The sequence below is a fragment of the Lissotriton helveticus genome, chromosome 3_1 (genome assembly GCF_964261635.1).
Source record: "Lissotriton helveticus chromosome 3_1, aLisHel1.1, whole genome shotgun sequence".
NCBI classification, from domain to species: Eukaryota; Metazoa; Chordata; class Amphibia; order Caudata; family Salamandridae; genus Lissotriton; species Lissotriton helveticus.
This window is the reverse complement of record NC_136061.1, coordinates 620,189,366-620,210,351: the sequence shown is the minus strand read 5'-3', so window position 1 is coordinate 620,210,351 and position 20,986 is coordinate 620,189,366. Positions and strand designations below refer to the sequence as shown.

Here is a 20,986-nt window from a genome sequence, read left to right as displayed (position 1 = left end):
CAGAACCTGACATATAAAAGGCTGAACATGTGACCGTTCTCTTATTGTCTTTTCTTCCCATATATGTTGCTTTTCTCCTTACCTTCTAATTCCGGCCATGGACTTCCCTTCTTCTGTTTCCTCATCATCCATGGCCCTGGAATCTTCCTCTGATTTTCCTTCCCATTTCTCTGACTTGATTCTTCTTTGTTTGGTCTTCCCACGTTTCTTTACTTCCATGACTCATCACACTGTACCTTGTTGTCTCTTTTCTTATCTGGTTACCTCCATTGGACTTTCACCTCCTCATTCCCCTCCCATTTTTCATCTTCGCTGAACTCCTCTTTTTCCATCTCCTCCTATTCGCTCACCCTTTTCTCACTTTCTCATTTGTCCCGTGGACTGTTCTTTCTTCATTTCTATTTCTTTGTTCGTCATTCAATCTTCCCCTTGTTCTTTACATATGAACTTCACTCTCCACGTGTTTGTCGGTTCTATGCCTTATTTTCCCTTCACCCTCGTCATATTCCTTCCATGGACCTCCATCTACCCCTTGTCTGTCTCATCCATTCCCCATTATATCTACCTTCTCTTACCAACCCATCTATGGACTCTACTCTCCTTGTCACTCCATCTCTGTTCCACATTTTCTCTTACCCTTTTCTCAACCCTTGCATGAACCTCTTGCCTTTCCCTTAATAACTCCCCCTCCTCTCATCTTTTTAATTATTTCCTTGGACCTACTTCTCCACATCTCCATCTCGCTTCCTCCTCTTTCACTTTTCCTTCCCTTCTCATCCCTCCCATGACCTTGTTTATGTTCTTTCCTTTGGCCATCTCTTATTTTCTGATCCATCCCATAAATGTTCCCTTTATTTCAATGTGCCTCTTCCTTCTCTATTTCTTGTCCAAACTTCGACCTCTTACCTTCTTATCCCTTCCATGATTTTCCACATATCATCATCACCATGTTTGCTGTTCTCCATTTTACTTCTCATGCTTTCCATGGATGTTCCCGATCCCATGCTTCTATCTGGCTCCTTTCCTCGTTCATCCTCTCTACTTCTCCTTTACTTGAACATTTACTCATGTGTTCTTCGCTCTTTTCTCATCCATTGCATGGTCTACTCTCTCTGGTCTATCATTATCTCACAATTTCTCAATTACCCTTCCCTCACGTCGCTTCCCTTCCTTAAACAACCATCTTGTCCTGGCCCTCAGTTTCTGCGAGCAGGAGGAACCAACCTATTTTGCCATCTGGGGAGATAACAAGGCCTTTGAAGAAGTTATAATTTCACCGGCGATGCTGAATGAACACCTACCCCATGTGGTCATGGAGGGACTAAACAAGGTAGGATCACTCTTTGGGGAGATAATGTTCCCTTCTTTTCCAATTAACCGATGTTCAAAACATTCTGAATGGTGTTATGTAGGTTTTGGTGGTAAGGAGCAACCATATAGCTTGAGTACCATATCTACCATCAATTCTATAAAATCTCAATCATGTCCCATGCCTATTGGACATCTCACTTACTTTTTTCTGACCAAGTCCACTAGGTCAGACGAAATACAGGAGGAAGGCAACATTTTCTGGGTTGACCCTGCAAAGAAGGGCCAAGTATAATACTCCCCCAAACGGAGCCTGCCTTCCGGATGGATGGATTAGGTCTGCAGCCCGGAGGGTACCTCTGGGCCCTCTATGGACATCCCTGACCCTAAGCGGACTGTCATTACCATCTGGCATGAGACGACTCTGGTCCTGGGCTGGAAAGATAAGATCATGCAAGCGACACCACTCTGGGACACTGAAATCCTGGGTACACTAACAAAACAACCAGGGTTTGATAAATGGGATCTCATAGGACTTTCCGGGGTGGGAGATGTCAGGACTCAAGGGAATGTCATCCTGCTGTCGGACTTGCAGCGCGACTATCCGCTTGTGCCAACTGAAACATATCTGTACATACAACTCCACCAGGCACTTCGAGCAGTGTTGCCCAAAGGAACGCTCTCCCAGAAACCATACACCCCTAGAAGATAGGCTTCTGGACAAATAAATGCCCCATGAAGCCACCTCATTGACATATAAAAAGCTGTTAAATAACATACCTGACGCATTACAGCTCTTACGGGAGCAATGGGCTCAGGACCTGAAGGGCTTGTTGGATGATGAATGGGCCGAGGAGCTTGTGTCCCTTTGGGAGGTGGCCATAAAAGCAGGATTCCGCCTGGTTCAATTGAAGACCCTCCATCACGTTTACTATGCCGAACCAACGATGGTAAAGATGGAGAGGACGGAAATGGGCATTGTTTGCAGGGTTGTGAGCTTACAGGGATGTTTTCCCACATCGGCTGGTAGTGCCCTTAGATACAAAGATGCTTAGTGGGCTATATAATGCTCCATAGGGTAGAGGATTAGACAGCAAACACGAGTACGGGCTGACCAGTAGGGGCTTGGTACACAAGAGTAACGTTTGAACCTATATTTGTTAATTAATCAATATACAATTGCTAAGAGGGGGGCAGATTATCTATCTATTTTGGACCTCAGTAGTAGTAGTGTCTTTGATCGGGTGGTTGCTAAATATGGTGTTCTGCTGGAGGAAAAGCAGACTGATGCGCCACTCACTTCTCTCACAGAAGAAGACACAATTTGCATCTGTACTACCAAATATAATAGATCAGAGTAAGGAGAATTTTAAGGAACCAGTGTCATCAAGAGCAGTAAACCCTAAGGTAGAAAAGAAATGCAGACCATCTAAGCAAGACGCAATGTACATTAAGCATAATGCTTCTGCTGAGTTGTGTCAACAGCCGGGAAGGGAGCCAATGCTACGACGTCTACAGGGTCATCACCAGATAAGGAGATTAAACACATAGAAATGCTAATATGGAAATGGCGAGACCAGTGGCCATAACAGTGAAGGAAGAATGAAGACATCCTGATCCAACATCTCCCTCATCAGTATAAAAAGAGGCCAAAAACCTTATATGTGAAGGCAAGGCAATTGAGAATACTTGTCTAAAATCGGTCCTTGACGCTGCTGACACAGCCAGCGGGATGATGTGTACTGGTACCACATTAAAGAGACCTACCTTGCTAAGAGTCTCTGGATTTAGCAAGAGATGTCCATTAGAAACATTCCCTTTCACTGGCAGTGGATGTCTCCCTTCCATAAATGAAGGACGACAATATAGCCGATGCAATGAAGGCCTTACAGTTCAAGGAACCTTTTAAATGGGGTATGACTCCTACCAGAACACCATAGTAGAGATGGTGCTTCTCATCTGCTTTGCAACATACACAGCCCCCACAGCAAGCTACGAGGCAGGCAGGGAACAAGCTCTCCATGGCATTTTCACCCCCAACAATGACATCCCTTTCGAAGCAGAGCCAGGGGAAAGGGCTAGACCAAGAGAGGGCTGCCCGCAGCCACCAACTGACTCACACCATGGAAGCCCCAGATACAACTTGTATGGGGCAGGATGGGAGGTTACCTCCACAAGTTCAGAGAAACAAATGCGTGCTTAATATCCTAACACATGGCTATTACATACAGCTAAGAAACATACCACAGATTTCCATACAGAAAATCTTTTAAAGGTGAAGAATTGAAACTAGTGGAGCAGGAAATAAAATACTTCTTAAAAAGGGAGAAGGTAACAAAATGAGAGCACACCCAGAGCGGGACTTGACTACGAGGGCCATCTTAGACCTTCGGAATCCTGAACACGTTATCAGGGAGCAGAAATTCAAGATGATCACACTGCTAGAGGTCATCCCACTACTAAAGGAAGGGGACTACTTAGCAATCCTAGACGTCAAGGACGCCTACTTTCATATTCAGATGAATAACCACCTCAAGAAATATCAAATCAAAACGGACAACACCATGACAATGGTTTAACTAATCAAACGGCGAGGAATCAAGGCATACTTACAATCGAGACTAGCTCTAGACACAGGGACATGGGCACGGCAGAACCCAGAGCGTCCGCCTCCCACCATTCCGTTCAAAAGCCTCCGTAATCATCTGCGGCGTACCCCAGGGATCCTCCCTCAGCCCGACGCAGTTCAACATTTACATGGCCCCGCTCGCACACGTAGCCCGATAGCACGACCTCAACATAATCTCCTACGCCGACGACACTCAGCTGATCCTCTCCCTCACCAAGGACCCCATCACAGCCACAGCCAACCTCCACGAAGGAATGAAGGCCGTCACCGACTGGATGAAGACCAGCCGTCTGAAGCTGAACTCGGACAAGACGGAGGTCATCATCCTCGGCTCCAACCTTCAGCTGGGGATGACTCCTGGTGGCCGACGGCACTGGGGGCAGCCCCGAAACCCACCGACCACGCACGCAACCTGGGAATCATCCTAAACTCAACAGTCTCAATGACCAAGCGTGTCAACGCCGTCTCCTCCTGCTTCAACACCCTCGGCATGCTCCGCAATATCTACAGATGGATCCCGAAAGATACACGAAAGACAGTCACCCAGGCCCTCGTCAGCAGCAGACTCGACTACAGAAACGCCCTCTACGCGGGAGCCCCGACCAAGCTCATCAAACGACTTCAACGCATCCAAAACTCCTCGGCACGACTGATCTTCGACATACCACGCCACGGCCACATCACCCCCCACCTGAGAAACTTGCACTGGCTCCCCATCAACAAGAGGATATCAAGGCACTCCACAAGACTGGCCCAGTCTACCTCAACAGATGGCTCTCCTTCTACATCCCCAACCACCAGCTACGCTCCGCCGACCTCTCACTCGCCACCGTCCTGCGAAGAACAACCACCAGTGGGAGATCCTTCTCCCACCTTGCCGCCAAGACATGGAACGCCTTCCCACTGAGCCTACGACAGACCCAAGACCTGCAGACCTTCAGGAGGATACTCAAGACCTGGCTGTTCGATCAGTATCACCCCCACGCCTTGAGACCCTGGCGGGTATGTAGTGCGCTTTACAAATGATTGATTGATTGATTGATTGATTGCAAAGAAGGTTAGCACTGATAGCCATACACTTTCCGGGCCCACAAATGTAGAAGCAGACGCATTAATCAGGCAAGAATACATATTGCACAAATGGTTAGTACACCAAGAAGTGGTATTAAGGATATTTCAAGAATGAGGAAAACTACATACAGACATGTTTGCCACATAGGCAAACACAAAATATAAAAGCTTCACATGCAGGTGTCCATGCCACCTATGCCTTCAGAATGCTCGGGCAATAGATTTATCAGGGAACTTTACTGGTGCCTTTCCCGTGATTCCCACTAATACCATTAGTAATAAACAGGGGCAGACAGATCACTATGACAGAGATACTTTTAGCTCAACAGTGAGCCTCTGACTTGGCAGGAATCACATAGAGAAGAGGGATGCCAAAGCCATTGTTGCATAAACCCATTAACAATACAAAAGGGTCAGATATGTCACCCAGAGCCAGCCAGCCTCAGTCTAAAGACATGGCTCCTGTGGACTTAAAATTTGGACACCTAGGTTGACCACACAGATTCATCGAAGTATTGAGGAAAGCCAGGAGACCAGCAGAACCCAGATGTTATGCAGCCAAATCGGCGATGCACTGTTGCAAAATGAAAAAGTTGGCACTTATCCAAGAACATGGCGCTACAGTAAGTCGATACCTGTTGCACCTTTTGGATGAAAAACTAGCTTATCGAAGTACACTCATCAGTAATACTAGCATACACCAGGGACACTTAAGAGAGGAATGTATTTGCTACATTGATGAACAAATGTTTCTTAGAACAGGCAAAACGAATTGCACTGCAAAGTTTGGTGGCTATAGCCCTATATGGACTCTTAATCTGGTCCTTATCCAGCTAAGAAAGGAGCTTTGAAATGATGCTGAAATCAGGATTACAACGTATAACCGTGAAAGCTGCATTTTTATCGTCATTATGAATTCAGGCAGTCACAATACAGGAACCACAAATACAAAAGGACATGTTAGTCAAGAAACTTACTCCACCGTCAACTCCAGTGGTTGTATTCCATGTCCAATCAATGCAACTGTATAGGCTAGATGTGAGTAGAGCATAGTTTACTACCTGCTGGAAACAAACCATTGTAGGAGAGAAAATCAATGCTTTGTCTCTTATGAACTGGTAAATAGAGGTTTGTCAACACAAAGGCAACTATTGCAAGATGGATAGTACAAACGAGGAAAAGAGACCGAGCTGGATAGCAGACTAAAATCACATTCTACCAGGAAGCAAGCTGCCATTCTTTCCTTCATGGTATACGTATTGATAAACGACATATGCATGGCCACCATATGGTCATCGGTCCATACCTTCAAAAACATTACTGTATGTGTATTCATTCTAATAGCTAAACGCAGGTAGTGGAGAAGGTACTGCGAAACCTGTTGCCAGCCACACACACACACTTCAGTGCAACCTTCCAAGCAGCTTTAATACTAGCTCTGCGACCTGTGCACAGCACGTGAATCCAGAAAATATTCATGCTGCAAAAGGAAAAGGTTATTTACATGTAGCAACAGTTTTGCAGCTTGAAGACCTTTATGGACTCACATGCGAATGTAGAGGGGTGGTTTGGCCAAGAGAGCAACTCATAATACAGCAGGTAGATAATGAGCCCTATGTCAGTTTAGGTCACCATGAAAGGTAAAAACAGAATGTAAATGTGCCACACTTTGCCAGTGTGTGCATATGTCTGACTTAATGGGGTGATGGCACTACCCACCCACTGGTCAGTACCCAAAGGGGTAAAAAATTAATAGGGGCTTTTACACTGTTTACGCTGTAAAACTGTTGTTACAGTTAAGTAGCCTTTTACTTACCTGGTAGTAAGAGGAAAATAAGTTGGTTGGCATGAGGTTGCTGTTTTTGCAGTGCCCAGAATTTTCTTTCATTCATTGCTACATAATGCGGGTAAGGGAGGCATTACTATTGAGGTACAGCGAAAGGGAGCGGGCTACGTTAATGGGTTTGTGAAATAGGGTTTATCTGATACGGGCAATATTCTATGTCTCCCAAAAACATACCATACTTCATTATGTTAAGTCTTTCGTGCTAGTGGATGGAACATTCAACTACGTGAACTTGTTTTTCAGGTCCTTGAGAATTACAACAAAGGTAAAACAGCCTTACTTTCAGCAGCAAAGGTAATGGTGAGCCCTACGGAAGTTGATCTGAACCCAGAGTTGGTCTTCCAGCAGCAGCCCATGCCCTCTGGAATTCCGAGTCTAGAATTAGGAGCAGCTTTGCTCACGGGTGCAAGGAACCGGCCTTCAGACCGCAGGAACAGCAGCACGAAGTAGGCATTTATTCCTTCTGTCTGCAGATTAAACCTCTGACCATTGTCTGAGTGCCTTATTGTTTGTCTTGTAGCCCCTTGTAACTGCTATCTGAATGAATATATTGAAGTGTGGAGTTGAAATATCTCTCTCTCTCTTTTTTCAGAAGCAAGTCACAGTCTGAAATCAGCCTGGAGGGGTTTTACGATACTAAGCTCCTTTCACCAGTCTTCAAGGATCCTGTGGAATTGTTGCTGTTGGGCACCAAGGACCGCTTGGCGGTGGCGCTGCAGGACCGCCGAGCTCCACTCGCCACAATGGAAAGCCTCTCAGACAATGAGTCCACCTACAGCTTCGACTCCCGCCGCTCCTCGGGCTTCCGTAGCATACGGGGGTCACCCAGCCTCCATGCTGTTTTAGAAAGGGATGAGACGCATTGCTTCTACATTGATCCCACTATTCCTGAAGAGAACCCCTCACTCAGCTCACGCACAGAGCTGCTGGCAGCTGACAGCCTTTCCAAACATTCACAGGATACTCAGACACTTGAGCCTGCGCATAACAGCACTGGCTCTTCCCCTCCTATGTTGCCTAGGCGGCAAAGCAGCGTTGAGGGGGCGGCCAGTGTGACTGACCGACTGCCAAATCCTTCATGGGGAGATGTGGCTCTCCAGAATGGGCGATTGACGGATGTGCCTAGCCCGCAGGTGCTGGAGTTTGCGGAGTTTATTGACAGTCTCTTCAACCTGGACAGCAAGAGCAGCTCTTTCCAAGACATTTACCGCATGATGGTGTCTGAGAGTGCTGATGAATATGGGGAGATCCCCAAGTCTGTCAGCGACCAAGAGATACTGCTGCGGGCACAGTACGAACCCAACCTGGTGCCCAAACCTCCCCGGGTCTTTGCCGGATCGGCAGATCCTTCCTCAGGCATCTCTGTCTCCCCATCCTTCCCGTTGAGCTCATCCGGGGAACTTATGGACCTCACCCCAACAGGTATGAGCAGCCCGGAGTGTATGGCCCCAGACAAGATTCGGACCTCTACGCCTACTGGACATACGGGATCCAGTCCGGCCAAACAGGAAGACCTCATGATCTCAGCCCTCTAGCAGGGCATGACGGTCTAGAGAAAAGCAGGGCCAGGGGTCGATGGAGGTGCTCTGAACGCCCGTGGGCTAGATACATGTTTGCTGAGAGCCCCAGGATGGAGGCCTTCCTATGTCTAGGAGTCCGAATCCAAGAGAAAGTGGCTGTAGCGGCCTGAAACGGGAGTGTTGGGAATCCTTGGGCTGGCTTGTGTTCTCCCCTTCCACCTGCATGAGGTCAGGCATATCTATGTCCCACTCACCTTTTTACCCTTCTTTCATGTCCCATTCCGATGCCACAAAATCACCATGCAAAGGAGTAGCAATGCCCTCCTGCCGCAAAGAAAGGTAGAATTGAAGTTGCACACCAGGAAGTGTTCAGGGATGCCATTGTGGTCTGTATTTGTGGTCTGCGTTCTTGAAGGTATTTTTGGTCTCTGAACGAACAGAATTGCACTAACAGGTCGTGCCTCCCAGAGCACCAGACCTTTCTTATTTTTTTGTATTATTTATTGGCATTTCAAATCTGTTTTTGAAGACTGCTTTTCTCACTTGGATTCCCAAGATGTGTTTGGCTCTGGACACAAGTTGGCATGGTGTATTCACAGCATGAACCCTCCCAAGTCTGGAACAGGGTGTGTATTACGCCAAGCCCTACATTTTGCAAACCTATAACTCTCATTCTTACCCATTCTCTGCATTAGACCAGTATGTTTTCATCTTTTGTCTGTGCCTACCCTACACCGGGGAGCATAGAAGTTTCTGCAGACCGTTTGTTGCCCCCACAGCAGCACCCTGTCAATTGGGCTAGGCCAGATAAGACTGCCATGTTTACAGGCCTCTCTCTCCATTGTGGTTGGCACGTCTGGAATGCCAGAGCAGACCATAGCATATGAGGGGGTCAAACAGGACCACACAGTAGAGCACACACAGGTCTCACTTGCTTATTGTAGAACGAACTGTCTGTCAATGTGAAAGGTCGCAGAATGCAAAATCAGATGCTTCTGTTTACCAATGTTCTCTGTGCATTCAGATGATGCTCTCTTTAAACGAACCCCAAGAGTAAGGGATGTGTCATAAGGTCTTGGAAGCTACTCGTCTAGGACTGGTGGTGTGGGTTGGGGGTCTTGCATGGGGAAAATGTTTACAACCCCACAGCCTTTCCCAGTGATACAGGGAGCACTTACATCTCACTTACACATTTAGTGGTGGTTATTGCAACATATTTCCTTAGAGACGGTAAGCGCTATATCTTCCTATTGCCACATACACACTCTTAGTTCAGCCTATCCCTTCCTCGTAGATAGATGGGTGATATTCTTTTATAGAACTGCCATTTTCAAAGGCGTCACATGTCGGGGATCCAGCAGGTGCATTTTACCATCACTTTGGTGAGCAGGGCAGGTAGAGTGATGTTCTTCTTCAAATCCACACCCTGATCCCCAGAGGCAGAGGAGAAGCTCAAGATTGTAATCCCTTGAGATTGGCATGTTACCCATAACGAAATATGTATCCTCTCATGGCACAATGAGTTATAGGGCTGTGTATTCCAAAGATACCCCAGGCAGTGCTGCTCAACGTCTGTTGCTTGATTGATAAAGGCATAAAGAGATCACTTTTTAAATGCATCTGCGGAGCGATGTCCGGCCCGGTAAATGTCTGCAGCCTTGAGCCGACTGCTGCACTTGGTCTTTTCATTGGCCATTTTGTGTACTGCCCTTCCTCACATAGAGCCTGGAAACCTCTCAAGGCAGAGGGTTATTACATTCTCTGAATGTTCACTATTCTTCTATTTTATGTCTGGGGGGAGAGCATTAGACTTCGGCTTAAATGAATCCCCCATCCGAAGGGTGCTTGGGTGGTCAAGGCCAGATTGCAGGCACCCAAGGCAGCAGTATGGCCCTCTTGTGGCATGGATTCGAAAGCATGGATTCATCTTGGCAGCAGAATGTATTTCCTTTAACATTTAACCTTTTTTTCCTTGCTTCAGCCTCCTATTATAGCATAAAGTCCTTCCCTGGGGGTCTTTTGTAGTTGGGAACACGGAAGGCCTGGGCTCTTAATCAACATGAAGCAGCTGGTCCTTGGGGCAGGAGCCATTGAATGAATCTGCATGCACTTATTAATTAATCGAAAGAAAGAGACATAATATACTTTATGAAGGTGGAGCTGTGTATATCCATGATACCGCATGTTTTGTGTGTGAGACAGTGTGCACAGTGGAACAGATCGCTAAATCTGTAAAGTGATACATGAGGCTGTTTGTGCATAAACAGTTGATAAATGCCTGAACAGTGAGCTAGGTGTGAGTGTGTGTGGGTGCTTCTGTCTATATATGTGTGTGTGGGTGCTCCTATATATCTTCTTTCCTCTCTCATTCTTCAAAGTAAGAGCACGGTGCTCCGGCCTTGCTGTTAATCCAGTTTATTTTGCATAAAGTTCAGAGGTGCAAAAACAGACCATCGACACGTTTCTGCTTTACTGCTTGTTCACAATGCTGGCTGCCATGTTACATTAGCTTGAAAACACACATAACCAACACAGTGGCTTCAGACAAGATTCAGAACTCTACACGTACTTGACGTAGGGGATCCAGTCTTGCCAAACAGGAAGACCTCATGATCTCAGCCTTCTAGCAGGGCATGGTGATCTGCAGAAAAACGAGGCCAGGGGTCGATGGAGGTGCTCTGAACGCCCTGGAGCTGATAAAGGTGTGCTGAGAGCCCCAGGATGGAGGCCCCCCTATGTCTAGGAGTCAGAATCCAAGAGAAAGTGGCCGTAGGGACTGATTCTGGAGTCTTGGGGAAACCTTGAGCTTGCTTGTGTTCTTCCCTTCCACCTGCATGAGGTCAGGCATATCTATGCCCCATTCATCTTTTTACCCTTCTTTCATGTCCCATCCCAATGCCACAAATACACCATGCAAAGGAGTAAATGTAAATTTAGAGGTACTTTTATAGCGCACGACTACCCGGAGGCATTTCGGCGCTTGTACGAATACCGCTAAGGAACCCTTCCTGGCTTTTCCCTGTGAAGTGTCCACTCCTGGGCACCCCCAAGGTGAAGCCAGGCATCCTAGCGTTGTTGGGGCCGTTGTGGAGATTAAACAAGCTATTGCCCAGAGTTGCAGAGTGGGACCCATGATTAGAATAGGCATCGAGGCGAGAATTATCAGGTCCGAGGAAATTGTGCCCAAGACCCGCCGAGGCGGTAATTGAACCCTGGTCCCGCGCCAGACTTCTGCATCAGGGTCTGCCGCTCTAACCATTGAGCCACACTTCCCCTCCTGCCCAAAGAAACGTAGATTTGAAGTTGCAACCCAAGAAGTGTTCAGGGATGCCATCGTAGTCTGTATTTGTGGTCTGCGTTGTTGAAGGTATTTATTTTTGGTCTCTGAATGAACAAATATGCACTAACAGGTTGTGACTCCCAGAGCACCAGACCTTCCTTATTTTTTATTATTTATTTGGAATTCAAAGGTGTTTTTGAAGATTGCATTTCTCACTTGGATGACCAAGATGTGTTTGACTCTTGACAGAAGCTGGCACGATGTATTCACAATATGAACCCTCCCAAGTCTGGAACAGGGTGTGCACGATGCCAACCCCTGCATTTTTCAAACATATAACTCTCATTCTTGCCCATTCTCTGCATTATACCAATATGTTTTCATCTATCATCTGCGCTTATCCTTCACTATGGAAGTTTGTACAGACCATTTGTGCCCCTACAGCAGCACCCTGTCAATGGGCTAGGCCTGATAAAAATCCATTGTTTACGTAGAAAACTCACTGCCCCGGCAATCCAACTCCAAGCGTCGTCATTGAATATACTGCTTTCAGCATATCATGTCCCTTCCAAGAGAAATATATCCTCATAACGAATCCTTGAATTCTGATAATGATTGATTGGATTTAATGAAAGCAAATTTGAATTAACTATACGAGGATATATTTGTCAAGGAAAGCACAATATATGTTGAAAGGAGTATATTCAATAATGGTGCTGAGAGTCAGATTCCTGAGGCAGTCCATTTTCCATTTTCACTTTGTATGCACTTTGTGTATTTAAGCTAATGTAACCTAACGGACAGCATTGTGAACGAGGCTGAAAAGGTGAAATGCTTTGACGCTCCTTTTTGAACCTCTGCTCTTTATGTAAAATAAACTGGATTATCAGCAAGCTCTGGAGTGCTGTGCTCTTAGTTTGAGCAGTGCGAGAGGGAAAAAGAAGTTAATGCGCAGTGGCTGCCGTGCTCTAAATACACACCGGGTTCCTCCCAGTCATCAGTTGCCTCTAGTTATCCATGCCATGTTTGCCCAGTGTGCTTCCTTGATCAGTTACTCTACTTCCACTTACTGGTGGGAAGTAAGCCCTGTACGATAGATTATTTTTTTAATGTTAAATTATACCCCTTGTGTACAGCATGTTGTACTCTAAGGAGTTTCATAGCTGTGAAAAAGAGTTAAGACCCTACCAGGCCACCATTGCAAAGATAGTTATTATAAAATGCTAGTTCTTTTGCAGCGTCTGGATAGAATATACACTGTTTAGAACTCATTTTGGTAGATTGAAGCAAAGTGGATTTTCCTAATCTAACCATGAGCCAAAGATATAGATACTGCACCCGCTGGCCAATTGTAAGGCATATCGGGAATAACTTCATGTGATAGTGAGGCCTGACAGGTTGATCTATGCATTATAATTTGCATGTTTTTTGGAAGTTGTCTCTTACTAGATGAACCTCACAGGTATTTGAAGCAAAAAAAAACTAAATGTAATACTGGCACTTCTGCTTGAGGTTGTGCTGATTTTAGAAGGACTTTAGATACAGAAGAGAGACCAAACACTAGCTCTTCTCAAGATTGATCCAGGTTATTTTATGTCCATGGAAAAGGCTTGTGGGCATCCCTAGTTTATTGGGAGGAAATTAAGGAGAAGGCTAGTCATCATTGTTTTCCCTATGACGCATGTGCTAAGGGGAAGAGCAAGTACAGTATGTAAGAACTATCTGCCTCTACCCCGATAAAAAAAAATCTCTTAACACAGGACATTGTTTCTCTCCAGTTTATCCTGCAGTAGGAGGAACCATCCAAGGCGTTGTCATTTCTGACAACTTCTTTCCAGTTACCTGAAGTTGAAATAAAGGGTTTTTGGCACATTACCTCAATAAAATGAATTTATTATTATGGACCACCTTGTTGCCCATAGCTAAGAAAGTTCTACTTCTTAGGAAGTATCTGCCTTCTCCTTAGATGTCCCTGGTCCGGGGATCAGGTTCCCTCCTTTCTCAGGGGCTGATCATTGAATTTACAACTTGCCAGTTTCAAAAAGTAATTCAAGGTAAGGTTCTTTGTTGGTCAAGATCCCCAGCTGGAGGAGCCCATAACATGTCAGAGGTTGTCTTGTAGATAGCCAATGTCCTCATTACCTGGCCTCCCACCCTTCTACCAGGTGCCTCAAGTTCTCATATTCATGGGTGGTCACTGTGGCCTGACTTCATGTATGCTTTGAGGTTTGATGGAGAAAAATGTTACCGTACGCATCCCACACCCTGTCCAAATATTCTCCGACACTTGTGGTGACTTGGAAGTGAACATATTAACCGCATGCGTGCGGCCGTTTTTCCCGCGGTATGCGGCAATTTGCGAATTACCGCGTTACATGACGAGCTCAGCTCGTCATCAGCACACGGTAGGTAACGCTGATGACGAGCTTAGCTCGTCATCAGCATGGAAGGGGTTAAAGACCACTTTTCAGCTCAGTGATCATAGTTTGCAGTAATTAGATCAGAGGTTGAATAGATAGCCTCACCTAGGGTATTTCCATTATTTACTTTTTCTCCTACACATTCTATTAGTCATTTGTTTCTACTCTGTCGCATTGCTCTGGTTTTGAGGTCGTGCACAAGACCTGTTGCTGTAAGATGACACTCCTCCAGGACTACAGAAGCCCTTTTGCAACTTTCCTCCTGTCCATTGCTTTTGCTGTGTGGTGCCACTCCTGCTGGCTATCACACTCCCTTAAGCTTGTCATGCCTGAGCTGGAGCCTGGTCCAACATGAGAATATGTTTACACATTAGCGTAGGTGTGGGCAGCCATGGCGGTCCAGCTGAGTGCAGGAGTTACTCTATTGGTTGTGACCGCACAATTTGTTGGGCTGGAGAGTGTGTGCTGAGTTTTTTTTGTTTGTGTGTTTGCAGCCTTAGATATTGGTGCACCAGAGTGTCCTAGACAAAGCGCAAACCTGTGTTTATAAACAACTGCATTCCTTATTTTTTAAGAACGCAAGAGCCTTTAAAAGATGCCCCTAATGCATCAGTACTGCACCAGAGTAAGCTGCTGCTGGGGTACCAACTTTCTTCAACAGCCCACATCCTCCAATAAAAGGCATGGCAAAAGCAGGGTAAATGACGGCTTCAATGTTTGTTAAAACATCTTCAAATTCACCCAGACAATTTAATGTATTCTTTGGCCACGGAATGCCTCATCTTGTTGGTTGTTTTGGCACATATCTCCTATCTCCCCGTGCCACCGTTTTACCCCATCTTCAAATGGAAGTGCAGTCAGTATCAAAACTGCTAATGGTTGTTGTTGACGAATCAAGCACATATTGAGACTGGAATGAAAAGATGCTCTCGTGGTCAAAATTGAAACAAAAAATGCAAGAGTGTATAAAAAAGATGTATGGATATGTGAGAGATGGCATGCTCCTGGAATAAGGGTTGTATCTGCTGCAGGGAGACCTAGCACCACGAATGGAGCCTGCTTATATCTGGCGTAAAAACAGCAAAGCCTCTGATTGATTGTGCCACAGTGCAGGAAAACTTTGGGCTTCTGTTTTATGGGAAGAATTACTGTATATAAGAGAGAATGAAAACCCTATAGAATATTCTATATAGATATATCTATGTATATGTCTAGCTATGTCTATAGGTAGACATATAAATAAATATGTATATATAGAGAAATATATATATAAATATCTATAAATGTTCATGTATATTCTATATATATATCTTTATAGATTGTGTAGTTCTGGTGCCGGGCGGGATCCCGAGACCCATCCACCATGCTGTAAATAGTCTATAATAATGCATCAGGCTATTTCTGAGTGCACTAGTGTGGTATTGGTTCTCCTCTGATCAGAGAGGAGAGGTGGAAAATGTAGTTGACCTCTCCACCATGGAGAAATGCCAAAGTGGGTGCATGGGAAATCTGCTCTGGGCCAAAGTGGTGTGAATACCAGTTCAATTCCCATAATTAAAGGTTGAGGATCACAGCTCTCATACCAACCAGTGCCAAGATGACATTTTGTTTTGTTACAAATTAGTTTTTAGTTGGTCAATCCCTTTAACCTTGTTTCCTATTTATTTAAACACCATGACTATTTTGGGGTGGTAACACTTTTCTCTCTCTAGCATGGCCTTGTTTTAGGAACTCGTGTTTACTGAGGATTTGCTGTGGTATGTTCAGACTTGGGCATCAAACTGCTAAATACCCTCAATTCTTCTCTGCCGCCCAGTCTTGTGCGCAGGATTTAATGCAGTGGGAAAAGTTTGATAGAATAGGCTGTGGGAAACATGAAATGCCTGTTCCCCCTAAGGATGAATGTAAGACAGATTGCACGTCGATAGGTTTTGGAACAAGTTAACTATCACTTGCAATCTCTCCAAACTCCTGCCTTCCTTCCCTCTTGTTTATGCACAGAATTGCCAGGCCAGTTCACAGGTGCAGATTGGAATTTGAGTGATGAAAAGCAGGCCTTTGCCTCCTCTCTAGAGGGATTCGCAAGCCCTGCCCAGGGCTCTCCAAATCAAGGTATTTGGTTGTACTTTTATCCAAGAATTGCCTATAAACAGGTTTGAGAAATTATGCTGACAAAGCTTTCTCGGATCATAATATTCTAAATTAAATGGTATAGTTTATCATATTACAGCATAAATGACTTAAAACTTTTAATGGCACAAGTAAAGGGAAATCCCGCAAGCTAAAGGGAGGATAGTGAGAAGGACTCAGGTCAAATTGTGCCCTACTGTAGAGGACAGCACTAGTGGCAATAAAAAACAAAGCACACTCAACGAGAATGTCCACTCAATTTACTGCATGGGACAGTCTTGTGGCTTGTCCCCTGCAAACGAATCAACATGTTTCATTCCTGGAACTGTTTGAAACCTGGGCCATCATCAGGACAAAAGAAACAATATTCTATTCATTTTAAGATGTATTACGTGCCTCGAATATATCCTAATGCACTAAACGTCAACTTGAAATTGACACTACTTAAATTCCTATATTTAAATATAAGAAAATCAGAAATAGATTATTTCTTGACAATGCAAATTAATTACCAATGTTTCTTTAGGATATTCAGTTCAAATTTGTAAAAAAAAAAATAAGTGCAGGGCAAGGGCACAAAGGTTCCGTACTATTTTCTATTGCCCATTAATACAAAGGATGTATGTTAATGCTTTGACTGCAAAATTCAGCGTCCTACATATGTAAGTACTGCAGAGGTACCTCAGAGTAAAGCTTACTTTTTATGCCTATAGAAAATATGCTTTTTATGGTATCTTATTCTTTTCAATGATTATTAAATGGATTTGAATATCTATGTATAGTGAGGGTATACCAAAAGGCATGCACAGGGAGGCATGGGAAATAAAAGGCCTTTTTTCCTATTGCCTAAGTGTTATGGATTATTTTGCAGGAAAATCATCTATTTTCTGTTGTAATGTTGTATGATGTGAATAAAAACATTATCCGGTACAAGATAGCCTGCCATTAAATTCAAGATCGTAATCAAAAGTATAAAGGAAAGAATATTTGAATTCTCTTTGGTCTTATATGTTGTAATTATTATTACCTTTTTCTTAGGCTAAGGACGTAAATGTGCCATGGAAAAAAACACAGTGGCTAGTAATGCTAAGTTGACTGTCACTTTGCTTTCCATGTACCTACCTATTACCAATTGGCTCTGTCATAGACAACCATTCTACTTAAATCATTCTCCCCTTGCAATGTTCTCCTTACCCCTGCCATTTAAACTGTAATTGTATTGTAATGTAATAACATTTGCAATTTAATTTAGAGTATCTTAAGATCTCAGAAAGCGTTTTTTCAACAGCATACAACCAAAGCTCTATTTAAATGTAAATCCTATATGAAAGTAATACCAATGAACTGGGTGGTCTGACAAAAAAAGTAAAAAATAATAATTTTTTTAATCCTCTGTTCAAATATATTTATATTTGACTGTTCCATTGGACTCCGACATCATCTTGAAAACTTGTATACCCTGTTTGTCTGATGTTATATCTCGGGATAACTCTAGTTTATAGCACAACCTGCTCAGAGTTGCTCTTGAGCACAGGGCTCCCTTAAGCCCGGTTTAAAGCTGTACTGGCCTCCAGCAGAGGACAAACGTCGTAAAGCTATGTGGCTCTTGAGCAGAGGGTAGGTTGTAACATTTGCTCTAAGTTGTGTATACCCACGGCACATGTCAAGCTGGAAGCCCTCAGATTCATGGATCCTTAATACAGCACTATCTGCAAGACCTACTCTGATGTTTTGACTGGCTGAAGTCCCTGCACATATCTTTGTTGATCCTCATTGTATGATCGGGTGCCAGCCCTGCTCATAGACGATAGTCAGAAGGTGAATTCTTGTGGTGTGAAACTTGATTTAAAAAAATAGGGGGTTCCAAGGGTCTAGACTGTAGGCCTGGGTGGTTGCTGCAATCTTTCCTCATGCATGCTCCCTCCCCTAAAGAGGAAGTGGCCTGTTCCCATGTTGCTCTCTTGTTATCAAAGCCATTTATAAGTGAACTACAAATCACCACTCTGCCTGACTGCCTGTGTCTGTGTTTCTTTTTTTAAATTAAATCATATTTTATAAGTGCATTTTTTGTTGGTGGGGAGATGTGAGAGAAGACTGGGGACAGAGGCGTAAGAAACACTGTCCAGCTCCTCTCCATGACCCCTCCCTCATCTGATAATTTCGTTGATTTTCCTATCTGACCAGACACAAGAACACTTTGCATTTTGGAATGACACTAAGAGCATTAATAAATAAAAAATGTATGTAACTGGTTCAACGAGTGATTATTCCGTTATTATTTTGGTATTAATTCGTCACACACACCGTAACAAGCTTCATCGGCAAAGCCAAAGTCAAATAAGGACTCGGAACCAAAGAAACATACCAGCCAAAACATGGTTCTGCTGCAAAATCTTCGGCGTCAAAAACTATACAAAAGTCGTCGGCTTAAAAAACGAAATAGCACAAAACAGCAAATAAAAAAGGCTCTTCGACGCCCTCCACATCTTCGGCGTTTAATACTTTAGGGCCACAGCAAGAATAAATAGAGCCCATTCTTGAATGCTTGCAAGACAAGCTGGATATAGGACAAAATACGTTATTTGTAAACCCTCATACTCAGGGCCGGACTGGCTACCGGGCAGTTGTGTGTGCTGCTGAGCTGGGGGCTAATTTCTCTGTGGTGGGGGTTTATTTAGTTGATGGGGACCTGCGTGCGCATTGAAATAAAAAAAGCAAAACTAATTTTGTTTTTTACACGCAGGTCCCTATCAACGAAATCAGCCCCCAGCTCGGCAGCACACACAACTGCCCGGTAGCCAGTCCGGCCCTGCTCATACTGGGAAATTGGGCACAAAAACAGCACCACCTGCTTCTCTTACACTGCAGCAGAAAAATAAATCTTTTGAGGAGGCCACTGCTGGGGCTCAACAAACCCATCAACTAAAAAAAAAAGAAAGCAGACCGAGGCAAAGCCTTATGTTCGAGGCATGTGGGCTGCTGAATTCATATCTATAGCATAGATCGCCGCCTACTGTTGGGTCCGGATGATTGCGCATTGTTGTCCTGGAAGAGTCTTCGAAGTATCATGAGATAGGTGGCTCCTCCCCTGGACAGCAGTGCGCATGGGCATCGACTCCATCCCCAGATTGTTTTTTTCTGCCATTGGGTTCGGATGCATATTTGATCACTCAAGATCGGAATCGATAGAAACTTTCCTTTAGGCCCGAAGGCCTTTCCTATAGCGTCGGTATTGTCTTGCGTTCGGTGCCCAGCTCTGTTCCGGCTCAGTTCCCGAGTCGGACATCTAGAGGAGTCGCGTGGCTCTTCGGTGCTCGAGGCCCAGTCAACGCAACCAGACTTATTACGACGACACATCATGGAACGGAGCCCGTTCAAGAGGTGCCCCGTGTGCAACTCGAAGTAGCCCCTCATCGATGTCCACCAGGTGTGCAACAAGTGCCTGTCGCCGGATCACAACGAAGCCAACTGTATGGCTTGTTCCCGTTTTGGCTCCAAGAAGACGATTCGACTTCGGCGCGTGGCGCGCCAGGAGGCCCAGCAGACGGCCCCTGACCCGGTGAACATTTTCGAGGGGGAAGAAGCAGACGAGCAGGAAGATCGGGAGCCGATTTCAACTCCAGCGGCGGAGATCGACTCCAACTACGACGCAGACGTCGAAATGCTCGATACAGAAGACGTCGTCGACGAGGTAGGAGACGACAATGAGGCCTATGGGGCCACGGAAGATAGCTCAGGTGAAGAGCTATGCCCCGTTCGAACAATCACTAAGGCTCAGGTCGAGGGATCGCCACATGGCCTTACCCAAGATCTTGCACTGGGATCCACGGTCTCACCTACGGGCCCGGCTACGGACACTTCTACGGAGCCGACATTGGTCAAATCGAAACCGAAAGTGAAAGCTTCGGTCTCGACAAAACCGAAAGTGATAGAGACGCCATCGAAACAGAAGACGCCTGTCGCTTTGGTCGCCTCCACGTCTTCAGACATGTCGGGGCAGCCGAAGCCGAAGAAGGTTGTCGATCCGGTGAAGTCGCTCAAGGGCGTCGAGCCAAAGCCGCTCAAGGGCGTCGAGCCGAAGAATGGGGCACCAAAACCGATTGTCAAGGCCGCGACCCGAAACCGTCGTCGCCGAAGGCCGTCGACACAGACAGAGGACTCGGAGCTCCAAAAGCTGTCGATCCTGCACGTCGGCCGGAAAAGGCCAAAAGTACTGTTACACTCGAGTCAGCACATGCTGGTGGATCGAAACACCCGTCGGGTCGTCCGCATCCTTCACGAAGCAGCTGTCGGACTCGTTGCAACGCATCAGGAACAAGGCTTCCGCGGTCGATCCGAAGGATACTTCCACCCCGAAGCCCGCTGCCAAACCGCCAATGTTGACGGCGCCGATCCAGTTCACGCTGCCGCCGAAAGTGGCGCCGAAGGCGTTCGCGACCAGGACGGTCGACAACGCGCCCATGAAGGTGTCCACGGGGCCGAAGCCTCCTCATGCCGTTGTAAGCACAAAACATTGACAACCCCTACTGGAGGAGCAGTCGGAACAATTTATCGACGCCAACACCGGTAAACTTTCCTTCTACAAGCGAAAGATCACGCCGGGACAGCCTATGGAGTCCTACACAATTCCTTTAAAGAGGAAAAAGGCTTCTACGGATTCCCCAGTTCTGGTTGAACCGATTAATCCACGACCTCAGGACACTGCTCCACCCTCACCCACTTACTCAGATGTGGAGGCTGGGGAAGGGGACGATGAGGAGTACAACTTCCCTGCCGACACTG

The 20,986-nt window shown here is 45.5% G+C and overlaps 1 protein-coding gene across 1 annotated transcript in view; it reads left to right on the top strand.

Moving 5' to 3' along the window:
- The window catches only part of DAGLA (diacylglycerol lipase alpha), a 294,459-nt gene extending 283,197 nt beyond the window's left edge, over positions 1 to 11,262 (top strand). The window contains exons 18-20 of the mRNA XM_078680611.1: positions 1,201 to 1,330; positions 7,098 to 7,300; positions 7,447 to 11,262. Coding sequence (XP_078536737.1) covers positions 1,201 to 1,330; positions 7,098 to 7,300; positions 7,447 to 8,389 — 1,276 coding nt within the window. The 3' untranslated portion in view covers positions 8,390 to 11,262. The remainder of the gene's footprint in view (positions 1 to 1,200; positions 1,331 to 7,097; positions 7,301 to 7,446) is intronic.
- The last annotated feature ends 9,724 nt before the right edge of the window (positions 11,263 to 20,986 follow it).